Raw genomic sequence first — 17,081 nt, forward strand, 5'->3', positions numbered from 1 at the left:
TCTCGCCACTATTGTTCAACATAGTACTAGAAGTCCTAGCAACAGCAATCAGAAAACAGAAAGAAATAAAAGGTATTCAGTCTGGCAAAGAAGATGTCAAACTCTCTCTCTTTGCAGATGACATGATACTTTATGTGGAAAACCCAAAAGACTCCACCCCCAAACTACTAGAACTCATAACAGCAATTTAGTAATGTGGCAGGATAGAAGATCAATGCACAGAAATCAGTTGCTTTCTTATACACTAACAATGCAGCTGTAGAAAGAGAAATTAGAGAAATGATTCCATTTATAATAGCACCAAAAACCATAAGATACCTCGGAATAAACCTAACCAAAGAGGTAAAGGATCTATACTCTAGGAACAACAGAATACTCATGAAAGAAATTGAAGAAGACACAAAAAGATGGAAAAACATTCCATGCTCATGGATCAGAAGAATAAACATTGTTAAAATGTCTGTGCTGCCCAGAGCAATCTGTACTTTCAACACCATCCCGATCAAAATTCCAATGACATTTTTCAAAGTGCTGGAACAAACAATCCTAAAATCTGTATGGAGTCAGAAAAGACCCCGAACCACCAAGGAAATGTTGAAAAAGAAAAACAAAGCTGGGGGCATCACGTTGCCTGATTTCAAGCTATATTACAAGGCAGTGATCACCAAGACAGTATGGTACGGGCACAAAAACAGACATATAGACCAATGGAACAGAACAGAGAGCCCAGATATGGACCTTCAACTCTATGGTCAACTAACCTTCAACAAATCAGGAAAAAATATGCAATGGAAAAAAGATAGTCTCTTCAATAAATGGTGCTGGGAAAATTGGACAGCTATATACAGAAGAATGAAACTTGACCATTCTCTTACACCATACACAAAGATAAACTCAAAATGGATGAAAGACCTCAATGTGAGACAGGAATCCATCAAAATCCTAGAGGAGAACATAGGCAGTAACCTCTTCGACATCAGCCACAGCAACTTCTTTCAAGACAAGTCTCCAAAGGCAAAGGAAACAAAAGCATGGGATTTCATCAAGATATAAAGCTTTCTGCACAGCAAAGAAACAGTCAACAAAACAAAGAGGCAACCCACGGAATGGGAGAAGATATTTGCAAATGACACTACAAAGGGCTGATATCCAGGATATATAAAGAACTTCTCAAAAAACAAATAATCAAGTCATAAAATGGGCAGAAAGACATGAACAGACACTTCTCCAAAGAAGACATACAAATGGCTAACAGACACATGAAAAAATGTTCATCATCATTAGCCATCAGGGAAATTCAAATCAAAAACACATTGAGATACCACCTTACACCAGTTAGAATGGCAAAAATTGACAAGGCAAGAAACAACAAATGTTGGAGAGATTGTGAGGAAAGGGGAACCCTCTTACACTGTTGGTGGGGATGCAAGTTGGTACAGCCACTTTGGAAAACAGTGTGGAGGTTCCTCAAAAAGTTAAAAATAGAGATACCCTATGACCCAGGAATTGCACTCCTGGGTATTTACCCCGAAGATACAGATGTAGTGAAAAGAAGGGCCATATGCACCCCAATGTTCATAGCCGCAATGTCCGCAGTAGCCAAACTGTGGAAAGAGCCGAGATGCCCTTCAACAGATGAATGGATAAAGAAGATGTGGCCCATATATACAATGGAATATTACTCAGCCATCAGAAAGGATGAATACCCAACATTTGCATCAACATGGACGGAAGTGGAGGAGATTGTGCTAAGTGCAATAGGTCAAGCAGAGAAAGTCAATTATCATATGGTTTCACTTACTTGTGGAACATAAGGAATAGCATGGAGGAAATTAGGAGAAGGAAGGGAAAAATGAAGACGGGGAAATCAGAGGGAGATACGAACCATGAGAGACTATGGACTCTGGGAAACAAACTGAGGGTTTCAGAGGGGAGGGGGGTGAGGGCATGGTTTAGCCCAGTGATGGCTATTAAGGTGGGCACATATTGCATGCAGCACTGGGTGTTATACGCAAACAATGAATCATGGATCACTACATCAAAAACTAATGATGGCGTATGATGACAAACATAACAATTTAAAAAAAATGTGTGTGTTCTGAGAGAACTTTAAGCCTCAAGGTGATCTTGAGAGAAGCTTGACGTTCAAGCATTGAGGTTCTACTGCTGGCTTAAGGGGCAGGTAAGTAGAAGAGAGGAGAGAAGGAATCTTTGGGGGCCCAGTGTAGGACCCGGTATAGAAGACAGGCCCGACTGGGAGCATGCATGCAAGGGAGCAGGGACAGCGATACCTCTGCTGTCAGTAGGAAGATCTCATCTGGGATGTGCCGGACCCCGCCAGCAATGACTCCCAGAGCCACTCCAGGGAACACGTAGGCATTGTTTCCTTGCCCAGGAATGAAGGTCTTGCCAGCTTCCAGAGTCACACTCTTAAAAGGACTTCCACTGGCAAAGATCCCTCGGCCCTGGAGGCAGGAAGAAAAGCAGAGATGGAGCCTGGAGATGGGTTTCAGGCAGTAATGGTGGGCCTAGTTTTATCTCCCAAATGTCGAACCCTTCTTCATTCTCTCCCACACGCTCAGCATTGTGCTGAGCACACTGTAGGTGCTGAAAGCACACTTGTTCATTTGACCAGAAAGTTTAGCTCCCACTGAGTTACCTGGCAGCCAAGAAATCACTGAAAGGTGAAGGTTTTTAATCTGTCACCTCCCGAGAGGGCTAACCCAGGACACGACAGGAATGCAGGTGACCTAGAGTTTATGAATGCCTTGGGTTCTGGTCAAAGCTCTATGTTACTAGAGGAACCCTGAGCAGTATAACATGAGGGTGAGAGCTTGGGCTTTGGAGCGAGACCTGGGTTTGAGGGCCAGCTCCACTCCTTATTAGCTCTGTGACCTCGGGCAAGTTATTTCATCTTTCTGAACCTCAGTTTTCTCATCAGCGATGGGGGGATTTTTCTTCACCCTCACAGGGTTACTCATAATGTTATACTATGTCCTCTCAGCCTGGGGAAGGAAGGACTCCCCGCTGACCTCAGTGACCCGGTAGCACTTCTCAGCCGTACACTCGGCCTTGCTGGTGGGGTTGCTCAGGGCAAAGATGATAGGGCGCTCGTGGAAGGAGGCCATGTCCCTCAGAATCTGCTCCGTGAAGGCTCCTGCGATGGCAGCAACACCTACAGGGAAAAGGGGGGTTGTAGGGATGCCTACTCTTTATAAACACCCCATTCCTCTCCTGGTGATGGTCATGGGGGGGACTTGGTACAACATGGAAGACTCAGGAATCTTGGAGATAGCATCCGCCATAGGGATGGATAGAGGGAGCTGAAGAGAAAAGGGTCTTCTTGCTTGAGCTGGGTAAGACCTCCTCTTAATCCCTGAGGGAACACTGGTCCCTTCAGGTCCCTGCCCGGATAAGATGTCCTGTGAAGGCATTCCTGGGCAAAGTCCTTTAGAGTGTGTGCCTCTCCCAATATAGGGAGAGATGCCAGGTTCCCCTCTTTGGGAGAGCAGTGCTCACTTCCTCTCAGAGAGACCAGCCCTGTGCTTTTCCACTGCACTGTATAATTCTGCATCACTAAGTCCCAACTTGGTGCCTTAGTTCTATGGTTTTTATACAGTAGTCACTCAGTGAAAGACTGTGGCACTGAGGTGGACATGGGATTGGTGAGACAGCGGTACTTCCATCAATTGCTTATGCCTGCTGGCTGAGCCTTAGTTTCCACCTGCAAGTCAAGAAGGTTAGCTGGGCTGGACAGTGGGACTCCTGCCTCCTACCTATGATGGCCGTGGGCTTCACCAGCCTCACCACCTCCTCCAGGCTGTTCACTTCAGGGTGGTCCTGGGCAAACATCTCCTTCTCATGGTTCAGGTGGTTCCTTCCCTGCAGGGAAAGGAAAACATGATGCCTGGCAGTAAAAATTGCTTGGCTGGACATGGATGCCTCTGGAGATCCCGAAAGCATTTCCCGGAGAGCCCTGTGCTTCGGTCTGAGCTGTCAGAAGCCTTGTCGCTCATCCTCTTGATCAGATCTCCTGGTAAAACCTAAGGTGGAACCTAAGGATTTTAATGTGTGTTTTGTCACAGTGTGGAGGTGTGTGGGGTTTCTTTAGCCCAGACCAAACATGGAGAATCCCTAAAGCCTTTCTTTGCACTTTTAGGGACATGGCTTCCTGGGCCAGGACAGAAAGGCTCTCATGAAATACCTGAGTCTGACCAAGACCATTGGCCCCAAGGCATCCAGCACTCAGGGCCAGTTGAGGGAAGGGGGCCTGAGCCATCAGGGTCAGAAAGCTAATTTGAATGTATTTTACAAGAGCCATTGACCTCCCTGTGAACAATAATAAGCTAAGCCCCAGGACAGGCTTGCAATGGCTGGCTGTTCCCACAAGCTCAGGATCCTTCCATTTCTTCAAATAGGAGTCAGAGTTTGACAGGCTGGTAAATGGTACAGATGTTCTGATGATTCCTTTGGGTCAGCTGGCCTTATGAGAATCAGAGTGAAGACATCAGCTTGGAGAGAGACTTGAGTAGGGGTAAGCTTACTGGGATAAGCAAAATAATGTTGAAAGGTGGCAAGAGTGGCTTGCCACTTGGCAGCCTCTGGTGGCTTTTACCTGTGCTGCATTATGCTCTGGAATGACCTGGGGTGGGAGGAGGATCTGGCTCTCTATGAGATAACAGAAGGTCAGTTTCTATTTCTTCTAGTCTTGGTCGAGAGCCCCATGTACTTCCCCCATTCCTATCTCTGTCATCTTTTTAAAAAGTCTCTCACTGACATTCTCTGTTAGTGGGATTTTGGGCATTAAAACTTGGAGCTCTCAGTGAAGTCCTAAGGGTGGAGGCCATCTAAATGTGCCCCTCACCATAGTCCAGTCAGAAGCTAGACTGTTTCTCATTCATTCTTGCACTCACACCTCAAACATTACACACTCATTACATGCCAGGCATTGATATGAAGACTATAAAGCCTAATGGGGAGAGAGACAATTAAAAGGGCAACTGTTCTACAGTGAGGCAAGTACAATGTATGGAGGGGGACAGCTACATGAGCATAAATGTAGGGAATGGACTGAGACCTAGATGCTCAGAGAAAGCATCTTGGAGGAGTTAACAGAAGACAAGGAGGAAGCAGATGGGGTTGAGGGTTGAGAGTGGGTGTGTGGCAAAAGAGAAGGGCATTTCAGGCAGAAGAACAAAATATGCAAGGATGTCGACAAGAAGAGCATGTTACATTTGGAAAACTATGATTTACTGTGGCTGGAGGTTACTACAAGGCAGGAAGTGGTGGGAGATAAAGCTGGAAGGGGCATGCATACACACACCTGCCCACATATTCAAAGCTTTTGGACAGAGCAGTTAAGGCTACTTTGGGATGTGTCTTCTGCTTTGGAGGTTAGAACATTACCCCCCGTTGCTCCGTTTTTTGTCTGAGCACTTTCTCCCATGGAGACGTCTTATAGTCCAGTTCCAATAGCTGTAGGTGTCAGGAAACCTCTAGGTCACCAGACTGACAGTACCTTGACAATGAGCCCCTTGGAGTCCACCATCCAGATCTTCTTTGTGGCCTCTGCCTTGGGTACACCTTCTTTCTCTAGGGCCATGACAAGGAGGTGGGCGATGCCCATGGCTGCCTGGGAGGTACCATAATGGTGGATGTTCAGATACAAGGCAAACAGCTGCTCAGCATTTATCAGAAGCTTTACCAAGATCCTCTCTTCTCTGTACCTTTCCCCCTTCTCCTAGGAGGCCCAGGAGTCCTTGAGACACCCAAATGTTGGTGCCTAGACAGCTGCAATTATCACAATATACCTGTGCTGCTTCCTCTTCTCTGAACCCCTGAACACCTCCCTTCCTTCATGCTTCTCCACCCATCCTTGTTCTCCTGATGGCACCTACCTCACCCGCACCTTGGAAAACAAACACGTGATTGGAGAGCTTGTTCTTGGTGATTCGCAGAGCAGCCAGGATCCCTGCCACAGCGACAGAGGCTGTGCCTGCAACAGAGTGCACTGAGATCAATCTCTGGCCACTGGCTCCCCATCCCTAAGGGAAGACTCTTGGCAGAGTTCCCCACACCTAGAATGTGCGGCAGAACAAGCAACTCTCCCTAGCCCTTACAGAGGTCAAGTCTGTAGGCATGCAGGTTTTGGAGCAAGTATATGCCCTGTTTATAGATAACTGTTCTTTTGAGAAACAGCTCCTGGATTGTGACTGGACCCTGGGAGAGAGGATCAGATAGTCAGGCGCTGCTACCACCATCATTCATAAATGAAATGACAAGGACAAATATAATAGAAGCTGAAAAGAAGTGTGAGCCTCACAGAATAAGGGATAAATGGATTAAAAGCAAATTAAAAGTGAGACCACAAACTAGCCATGAGACATTAAGTGACCATGTGATCTGAGCTGCCTGTCTTATCCACCAAGTCATAAGGTTGGTGTGCCCAGTAGCATACCATCATCAGTGACTTGAGCCTGTCTGGAAGGTACAAGTAAGTTGCATAAGCAGGTGGCTCAGACTCATTTGACACCTTCTTCTGCTGCATGATTTCTTCTCCTTCAGTGCACACCTAGGGACTCACTAGGGATTCCTTATGACCAAGGAGAAAGAAGCTTGGGCTTGGTTTACTGATTATTCTTTTTTTTTAAGATTTTACTCATTTATTTGACAGAGAGAGACACAGTGAGAGAGGGAACACAAGCAGGGGGAGTGGGAGAGGGAGAAGCAGGCTTCCCGAAGAGCAGGGAGCCCGATGTGGGGCTTGATCCCAGGACCCTGGGATCATGACCTGAGCCGAAGGCAGACGCTTAATGACTGATCCACCCAGGCGCCCCTTGGTTTACTGATTATTCTTAATGATATACTGGCATCAGTGAGAAGTTTCTGGTTGCAGCTACACAGCTCCAGTAAAAGATAGCCCTAAAGAGTGATAGCAAGAAAAATATTCCTAATGGATAGGACTTCAAGTTGTAAATTTGGTTGTCCATTTTGGTCTAAGAGATGGCTAGGTCTACATTGATTCATGGGCAGTTGCTAATGGTTTGGTTGATGGTCAGGGACTTAGAATAGAATAAATAGTAAGACTGATGATGAGGAAGTCTGGGGAAGGGGTGTGTGGATGGACCTCTTGGGATAGGTATAGAGTGCAAACATATTTGTGCCACATAGGAAAGTTCACCAAAGGGCATAATGAAATAGGTTCCCTCAATCAGGTGGACAAAATGGCATGTCCTGTGTATCTTAGCGTCCTTCTCCAGCCACCTAGGATTTACTCCATGAGTTTATGTACAAAGTAGCCATGGTGGCAAGGATGGAAGCTATGCATGGACTTCCTCTCACGAAGGCTGACCTACTATTCCTACTGCTGAATGACTAACCTGTCAATGGCAGAGACTAATATGGAGCTCCTGGTATGGCACCATTCCCTGGGAGGACTGTCTACCTGGCAGCAGGATTACATTGGACTCTTTCCATTATAGACAGGAAAGAGATTTATCCTCCCTGGAATAAACAAATATTCTGGATATAGATTTTCTTCCCCTGTATATAATACTTGACCAGTGCCATAATCTGTGGATGTTTGGAATCTGTGGATGTCCTAGTCATCATCCTGGTATATTTCAGACAATAAGGCTCTAATCAAGGAATTCATTTTACGGGCGCCTGGGTGGCTCAGTTGGTTAAGCGACTGCCTTTGGCTCAGGTCATGATCCTGGAGTCCCGGGATCGAGTCCCGCATCGGGCTCCCTGCTCGGCGGGGAGCCTGCTTCTCCCTCTGATCCTCCCCCTCTCATGCTCTTTGTCTCCCATTCTCTCTCTCAGATAAATAAATAAAAGATCTTTAAAAAAAAAAAAAAGGAATTCATTTTACAGTACTAGAAGTGAAGCACTGGGCTTATGCCCCCGGAATTCAGTGGTCTTAATATGTACTCTGCCACCCAGGAGCAGCGGGCCTAATAGATCAGTAGAATGGGCTACCGAAGACTTACCTAAGACTCAGTTGGTAACACTCTATGAAGCTGGTGAAGTTCTATCTTACAGGATGCAGTATAGGATTTGACTTAGCAAACAATACATTGTGCTCTTTCCCCCATAGCCAGAATACTTGGGTCTGGAAATCAAGGGGTTGAAGTGGAAGTGGTTCCTTGCACCATTTCACCTAGTAAGTTACTAGCAGAAATTTTGCTTCCTGTCCCTTCAGTTCTGTGCTCTCTGGATTGGAGGTGTTGGTTCCCAAGAGACAAACACTTCCATAAGAGTTCACAACATGGTTCTACCAAATGGAGAGTTGAGACTGCCACCTGGCCGTTTGGTTCTCTTTTTTTGCCATGAAACCAGTGGACAAAGAAAGACAAGGTTACTTTACTGGCTGTCATCAGGCTATTTGATGACTGAGGGGCAATGGAGGACAGGAGGGACTAGATCTGAACCCAGGGGATCCTCTTAGTACTTGCATGCTCAATAGGAGATGTTAGTGAATACTGCTGCAAGAAAAGAGAGGCAGGACCACTGAGGATTCACATCCTTCAGAGAGAAAGGTTTGGATCATCCCACTAAAGAACCCTGGCCAACCGAGGTCCTCTCTGAGGACAAGAAAACATGGAATGGGAGGTTGAGGAAGAAATGTATAAGCATCAGCTATGGCCTCATGACTGATTACAGAAACAAGGAATATAGCAGCTATGCATAATTTCTTCCTTGATGATTATGTGATTTACGTAATGGTATATATTAGCTAATTTATTCTCCCTCTCCTTCCTCTTATTTTTTATATAAGTATTGTTGGAGTTTAGTTTAGTCTTTAGGTGACAGAATTTTCAAATGTGACTGTGACTGAGTTTAAAGAGTAGTTAATCTTGCCCAGAGATGAGTAGTGCGACTATTTTCCAGAGATGAATAAAATGACTGTAGAGACTTTGCCCCTCCCCATATTGGGGAGAAGGTGAGAATGTCTTCATTTGTTGGAAAGATGTATTTTATTAGGTATTTTGTTAGAGTTGTTTTTGTTGTTGTCTGGAAGTACCAGTGTATAGAACCGTGTGTATGGATGCTGAACAGTTGAAAGGATGGAGTGTGCCAATTATCGGGTAATTGTTTCTCAGTTTCAAACCCACCCTTCACTTGGCTTTGTCTGCAAACCACTTCCCAGCTTTGCCAACTGGCTCTATGCTGGGCTCTGCCAATAACTGGCACCAGAGGGTGAGGGAAGGGCTAGGTGAGGGGGACAGAACGCTTTTTCCAGCATCATCCCTGCCTTGTAAGATTGACGGATAAAATCTAGGACACTTAACTTTGAATTTTTGATAAACAACAAATAACTTCTTTTTTAGTGTACGTCCCATGCAATATTATTATAAATATTCTAAAAAGTTATTCATTATTTACCTGAAATTCAAATTTAAGTAGGCATGCTGCATTTTCATCTTGCTATATCTGGAAACCCCACAGCCTAGGTTTTCCAATTCTACAGCAACAGAATATTCTAGAAGCAGCAGTTCAATTCAGTTTGCAGTTTGTCCATCACTTGCAGAACTAGCCTCGTAGCGCACCCCTCAGAGACACCAACACTAGTGGACTGCCGCCTGGTCTTCTCTATGTTCCCTAGCCTCAGGGCTGGGAGCAGGTCCTTAGGGCTTTTCCTTTTTAAAATACATAATAAGCAATACTTTGTACTAAGTCTTCTCTGTTAAAGCAACTGGTGTAGACCCTGACTGACAGTTCACAATAAAGTAATCACATGGGCACTGTTAGCTTCCATGATAGTCAAAGAAACGGAAGTTATAGTGGGACTACTTATGGGCTGTTAAAGTTGCACAAATCAAAGAATTTGATGTCATCCAAGGTTGGTGAGGGAGTAGTGAAAAGTAAAAAGTTCCAGCATAAATTGTATTTTAAAATGCTATGACCTTTTTTGGAAAATTATTTCCCAGTATAGACCAAAGGCATAAAATGTTTGTGCCCTTTAAACTTATACTTCTACTTCTAGGAAGCTATGTATGGAAAAATCCACAACGCATGTCCTAGGATATTTATGACTGTGTTATTTATAATATGGAATGACTGGAAATAACTTAAACATCTAACAAAGGAGTAAGAGTTAAGTAAATTAGCTAGTGTGGACATATATTGCATCCATTAAAAATGATCATTATGAAGATGATGTGGCAACATAGAAAATGCTATTAAGTTTTTAACTTATGTCAGATATTGTTCTAAGTGCTTCACATGTCTAACTGTAAAGATGTTTATTTATTTAATCCTAACTATTATCATCCTCATTTTACAGCCTGGGAAAATGAAGTACAGAGTAGTTTGCTGAGTTATCCAAGATCATATAACAGAGTGAAAATTTGAAGGGAATCAGGGAATCCCAGGGAATCAGGTTCTAGGCCTTGTGCTCTTAACCATTAGACTATGCTTCACTGAATTAGTTGGAAGGAAGAGAACCTTAAAAGGTCTACATGTCATGATTCTATTTGTAATGAAACACACACACGGAATCCGGAAGGAATAACAAAATACTAAAGGTTGCAGGGTGGGAATATGAGTGAATTTTCTGTTTTCTCTTTCCAGTTATCTAAGGCATTTGTGTTTTGTAGCTCTGGGGAAGGGCCTTTTCCCAGAATATGGGCTAGATTTGTACCTGGCTTAGAGGGCATGTGTTGGGCTAAGACAGGGAACATAGAAAACAGCTGGAGCCTAATAAGTGCACATTCATCATTATGGACATCAGAAGGCAGGACCTGAGGTAAGAACACAGAAGGTGGAGTGCAGGCTCTCCAGCCTTCACACAGGAAGCCTGGAGGAACTGCTAAAGTGTCACAGGGTCCCACAGCCTGGGCTGAGGACTACTGGGGGCTTTCCTAACACCCTTCTGAGGGTCCCTGAGGAGCTCACTGTGCATGTACTGAGGGCCTGCCAGGTGACAGGCACCATGCTAGGCACTAGGGAAGGTGAATCACACATGGTCCCTGCCCTCAGGGAACTCCCTGTTTGCCAAGGCTTGAGCACCAATAACCGTAATGTAATCAGCAGTCAGAGGTCATTTTGTGGAATTCATTACCTTCATTTATTTATTAAGCATCAATTTTGTATCAGACTCTGAGGTACCAAGGATACCCTTGGTAACAAAATAGGTTCATTCCTGCTTTGTAAAGAAAGTATTAACTGAAAGTATAACTTTGTAAAGAAACTGTAATTGGTATTAACTGATTGTGTCATCCAAGTGTGATGACAACTATAAAGAAGTTGTTCATAATACACTTTTTGTTAGTTCATGTATAGAAAAGTATATTGTCAGCATCAGCCTATCTTTGCTTCATGCCTCCCCACATACTCTATGTACCAGGTGCATTATTGATCATTCCCTAACAGGTCATGTCTTCTTACACTTCTGTGCTTTGCCCATGCTGTTTACCATCTATCTATAGGACCTTCTGCAGTTCGTTATTTATTCCTTAAGACTCAGTGCACAGGATCTCCTATGCCAGCCATCCTGTTTTCCCCAGCCAGGCATCCTTAGCCTCCCCTTCTTTTCCCAGATCTACTTTTTATCTAACCTGAATAAAGTGGGGCTGTATCATGGCCAGGCTCAGCACTGTACTGCATTCAAAAGGAACACCAAGCTGACACCCAAGAAAGCATCAAAAAGCAATTTAAGTCATTATTTAAATCACTTACACAGGTAGTGAGAATTGCATGGTATGACCCTCCTCCAAATTCCTAAATACCCTTGTCTATGATTTTCTCATAGTCCACTTATTGTATCAGCTACTCCCCATTTCTGTTTTTCCACAAATACCTCCACCCATCCTATATCTGGCTCTCAAGAGCCACTTTTATTTTAGTTCTACTGAGTTAGAGTCTGTATTTCAGAACGTCTGCAGATGATTTACATGCCCATTTAAGCCTGAGATGCACTGAACTAGATGACTTCTCTAGGTGAAGTATTAGTTTCCTTCCATTGGATAGAGGGGTTTTCTGCTCATCTGATTATATTTCAGACCATCTTCTGCCTCCTAAAAGGAGATGTGCAAGACATGCGCCACCAGATGGCGCCAAAGATATTCCATCAGAGAGACTCCCACAGGACCCACCCCCCCCACGCCCCCGCCCCGCCCCATGCTTGATGGGTCCTTTCCTTCTCAGACGCCAAGTATCTATTGTGTTAGAACTGGCAAGCTTTACAACTGGGCTTACCTGCAGAAATCCAGTGCTGGATGTGGATTGGAGAGTATGACCTACAACAAGTGCGCAGAGGAGGAAACAGGCCCCAGCCAGTCACCCAGTCGGAAGCAGAGCAGGGAAACGGGGGCGCGGGGGGGTGCTACTTCCAGGGGGAGCTACTTCCATCCCTTCCTGGTCTCTGAAGCCCCACCAGCTTCTCCTGACTCTGGACTTGAAGGCAGCAGGAGGGGCGTGAAGGGCTTTCCTTGGGGGAGAACTGGAGGCAGGGGCAGTGGAGGTAGAAGAAAGAGAACTTAGGCAGATGTCAATGACTCCAGAAGGGGTAGAGAACACGAAACAATGGGAAATCTGATAGGAAAGGATGGAACATTTCCATGAAAGGATACAAGGGCAACTGCCATTTATTGATCACTCTCACCGTGACCTTGACTCTGTGCTGTGTGTGTGCTCAGCTTCATTTGCTCATTTAATCTTTACACAACTCTACCAAGCAGGTACTATGAGCCCCCACGTTTTTCCCCTCTCAGAAGCGGAAAGTGAGGTTCAAAGAAAACAGAAACAATCAGGAGAGAATTTCTGAATCCTCCTACCACTAAGTCTAGAGACCCTCTGCCTCCATGTCCATACACTTTGCCTTTTCTCCTGTCACCACAGGTCAGCTGTCCCTGCTCCTAGCCAAAGCCACCTCCACGTGTGTGCCAGATCCTGTTTTGCCTACTCAAGGAAATTTGTCTTGTAATTTTCTCTCTTTTTTTTTGCATCCTTGATTTCTCCTCTGCTGGGTCACTGCCATCAGCATACAAATGTCATGAAGCTCCCATCTTTAAAAGGCTTTCTATTGGCTCTGTATAGTCCCACACTATTTCTTATTTGTAAAGAACTGAATATACTTGTTGCCTCTATTTCTTTTTTCCTCAGTCTCCCTGAAACCCAGTCCAATCAAGCACCTGTCCCCACCTCTGGACAAGGTCACCTGTCCCACCACCTTGCCAAATTCAGCAGTCAGTCCTCAGCTGCTGCTTCCCTTGATCTCTCAGCTGCATTGGATACTGCTGCTCATTTTCCCTTTGGGTAACTCTCTCTGCACTTGGCTCCTGGAGCCCCACACTCCTGCTTTCCTTTCTGGGATCCTCCTCTGGGGCCATCCTGTGAAGTGGCAAGTTACCCTAATTACAGACCAGAGCTCAAGAGGAAAAAGCAGTTCTTGAGCCCCATCTTATTAAGTTTGGCAAATAAAGTTATCTCCATCATTAACTTTCATTTGGACAGCTCTTGGGTAATGTGTTAGGGATTTGAAAGTGGAGAGGAAGGAAGCCGTTTAGCTTTCTGGAGGTAACCACCTGGAGAAGCCTAGGGGTGCAGGGCTGTTGCTGAACCTGGCTTGGGCCCATAAATGCCATGGGCTGCCCAAAGTGTGACTGTTTCCCATTCACAATGAAAGAAAAACAAGTTTTCCTTTTCAGAGGGAGCTTTCCATAATTACATTTCCTGTAAACGGAGTATTAGAGGTGGTACGGTCAGGAAATAGCACAAAAGGACAAGCTGAAAAGGTAGTTTCTAACAGTCACATTTGACAAAGTTAAAGGAACTTCCATGCTGAACAACAGATTGTGGAGAAAAGGGGAAGAACTAGCCATTTCTCAGGTGAGGCAAGGCTGCTGTCCCAGACGGGGACAGGGGCGGGGAGTTAGGCGTGGTCAGGGTCTGCTCGTGGGGCTTCAGAAGCCTGGGGCCATGCAGGGGCTGGGTGTCGTCCCCTGCAAGGCCAGGCCAGGCCTGCTTCTACCTTCCCACAGCAGCTGGCTACCTTCATGCATTCATTCATTCATTCATTCGTGTCCTGGGGGCCTGTTCTGGGGCTTCACTGTGCTAGGCCTTGGATATAAAAGGATGAATAAAACCATCTGTTCATAGATAGTTAACAGCACATATGTTCAGAAAATTCAAGTTCCCTTAATTGGATACCAAGCAAAGGACTTCTAGACCACTTCAGCCCTATCTCTGTGTCAGGAGGAGAATTTTCTGGAACGCCTGGACTTTCTAGAAGGCAGTTCTTGGCCCGTGCGTAAGATGGGGTAGACCTATTCTGACAGAATTTGGGAGAAACCAGAGGGAATAATTACCATCATCTTAGCTTCTTTGGGGTTTTACCTGATACAACAGGGCAGTGGGAGGTCACAGAGGAGCCAGGATCAGATGCAAGAGACCCATGGGAACCTCAGGGCTAGACACAGCCCTGTAAGTGAAGACCAGTCACAGAACACAGAACTTCATGAAAAAAAGAAAGGCTCTGGAGAGAGAAGGTTGAGAAGGCCAGGGGAGGCTTCACTGTGAGGGAGAGAGATTGGAAAGGCCAGGAACTGCTGCTCCCTGTGTGTGGTGATGGTGTGGGGGAGGGGGCAGTAGACCCCTAAGAACTGGATATAGCTCCTGGTTTCTTGTAAGCAGGAAAACCAGCTGGACAGTCTTCAGAGCCATCTGCCCCTTTGGTATCATGACATCTGAGCTCTGGGGAACTTGGAGGCATTCTGCAAAGTGGGTGACTCCTGGGTTCTGGGGAAGGGTACGGGTCAGCTAGACCCCTGTGCGACAAGCCTGGCCCTGGATGTGGTACCCTGGAGAAGGTGAGGCTTGAGCCTTTAAGGATACACAGAAGTTAGCCAAGAGCAGAAGAGAATTCTAGGCAGAGGGGCCAGCACATTCAAAACCACAGAGTTGGAAGAAAGTTCATAGAACAGTGAGAGGAACTCAGTGGGCTGGAAGAATAGGGTGTATGTGGAATGTGGATAAAGGTTCTGCCTCCCTTCTCCTCAGGTTTGCCCACTCCTGTGCTCACACCGATCTCTCTCCTCACCTCCAGCAGAGCCTCTCTGTATTTGGGTATCAACCCTTCTTCCTCCCCACCCCTATACCTATGTGTCAGGAGCCTACTAGGCTCGTACTAGAACTGAGCACTGTTACATGCCCATCCCCACCTACACATCACTCCTGTCCTTCTAACACCCTGGCACCACAAATAGGGGTCACGATGGAAACACTTCACAGTGAATAAAGCAATGCTGGCTTTTTAAAAGCATCCTGGTTTATTCTATCGATACTGGCCGATTCTCCTTCCTGGCTGTTAATACTGTTATGTCCATTTTGCAGAGAAAGAAAAGAAGGCTGAGAGGATTTAAGACACGTGGCCAAAGCACAAAGCAGAAAAATGGAGATTCAGACTTGGGCGTGTCTCAATCCAAGGTCTGACTGTTAAGCTCTCTGACTCACAAATGAAAACTTGAAAGTGTGAGAGGGTGCCAATGGCCTGACCCACCACGGGGCACCCTGACAGGCCCCCTGGCCCCCGGGATGTGGTAGGACTCGGGAGCAGTGCAGGTCCAGGGCAGCCTGGTGGGGTAGGAGGATGCTTTGGAACGGACAAGCCAGCTAGACTTTCATGACCCTGACCGCGCGGTGTGAGCAGCTCGCAGTAGGGGCTGGAGGGCCAAGGTTACTAGGCCAGCAGCATCCTGCTTCTGGCTCCTGGGTAAGGACACCGCTGGCCTGTCCTCCAGCATGACCATTGCTATTGCTGTTCCCCTTCCAGGTCTCTTTCTCCTCCCCTAAGAGCGGGGATGCTTCTCTGGTCCTGGTTGAAACAAGTCACCTGAGCCCCTGCCTTTTCCAAAATGCCTGCGGAGACTGCCGGCTGTAAGTCAGCGCATGCGCAGCCCGGCTCACAGACCCAGCCTGGGGCAGCGGAGGCTTTGTGTCAGCTGGCTGGGGTGGGGGCAGAGGCGACAGCCGGCAGCCCCGGGGAGCCCCGGACCCTTCCAGCCCTGGGGCTCCAGAGGCCCCAGCATGCGGACGGCCCTGTGGGGTGGTGAATCCCAGGTGTGTGGGACAAGCAGGACTGGCCGGGAGACTGGCCGGGAAGGCATTACCCCTGCCTTCACGGAGCGCAGTCTGCGGGGAGCCTGAAGCCTTTGGTCAGATCTTCCGAGTTCCACCAAGGATGGGAGACCGGCCTGGTGTTCAGAGCAGGCAGCGTGGGCCCAGTCTCATTTTTATGTGGGCGGCCTGGTTCCTTGTGTGGGGTGCTGGGCAGATTCTGACGATGAGTCCTGCTGGGGTCCTGCTGGGGTGGGCTGGGCTTGGCCCCAGCAACCACATGTGACTTGTTTCTGGTGTCTGTTTGCCACTGTCATGCCTCCCTCTTTCTCTCTCTCTCAACCCTCTTCAAGTCTGCATGTGGATGTTCCTTTTCTATTTTTGAGCATGGCTATATTGTTTTATGTTTCATTTCTCTTTACTTTGTATTTGGAGGTAAAAGGGGCCAATTCTAGCATGAGCTTAATCTTCCATGTTGTCCCACGAGTCCTGGAATTCCTCACCCATCTCCTAATTGCCCACTTAGCACTGAGGACACACATCATAGGCTTCTGGTCCTGGACCCATCAGTAACCAGCTGGTGATGAAGACAAGCCCCTTCCCCTCTCTGGGCCTCCTCTTTGGTCTGTAAACTGGGGGAGTTGGAGGAAGGGATGGGGAAGATGGGAGCAGCAGGCTGCTGGAGACCAGTGACACCCCCACTTATGTGGGATCTGGAATTTAATCCTTAGCAAGGAGACTCACTGCACCGCCTCACGCACATGGGGGTAATAGGCAGCCTGATGTCATGGAGACAGATAGAGAACTCTGAATCAGGAATAACTAGGTTCTAGTCCCACCTTGTGCCTGTCTGGCTATGTGACCTGGAGCAAAAGGTAATCCTTGAACTTCAGTTTCTTTACCTGTGACATAGGACAGCAATGTCTGTCCTCCCTGAAGGGAGAGGGGCTATTTCAAGGAAGTTGTGAGATAGTGTGTACGAAAAACACTTTTTACATCTTAAGTCCTGTGTGCATGCAAAA

General features: G+C 46.5%; 1 protein-coding gene across 6 annotated transcripts in view; it reads right to left on the reverse strand.

Annotated features, from left to right (window-relative positions):
• The window catches only part of ME3 (malic enzyme 3), a 188,374-nt gene that overhangs the window by 4,920 nt on the left and 166,373 nt on the right, over positions 1-17,081 (reverse strand). For 5 of the 6 annotated variants that reach the window (XM_081798983.1, XM_081798982.1, XM_006736201.3 and 2 more), the window contains 5 exons: positions 5,898-5,995; positions 5,519-5,632; positions 3,777-3,882; positions 3,033-3,175; positions 2,292-2,465 (listed from right to left, as the gene is read on the reverse strand). In XM_081798983.1, the coding sequence (XP_081655109.1) occupies positions 2,292-2,465; positions 3,033-3,175; positions 3,777-3,882; positions 5,519-5,632; positions 5,898-5,995 (635 nt within the window). The remainder of the gene's footprint in view (positions 1-2,291; positions 2,466-3,032; positions 3,176-3,776; positions 3,883-5,518; positions 5,633-5,897; positions 5,996-17,081) is intronic. The other variant, XM_031031114.2, reaches the window with a different exon arrangement.

The sequence above is a fragment of the Leptonychotes weddellii genome, chromosome 11 (genome assembly GCF_054177405.1).
Source record: "Leptonychotes weddellii isolate Sample4059 chromosome 11, ASM5417740v2, whole genome shotgun sequence".
Classification (NCBI taxonomy): domain Eukaryota; kingdom Metazoa; phylum Chordata; class Mammalia; order Carnivora; family Phocidae; genus Leptonychotes; species Leptonychotes weddellii.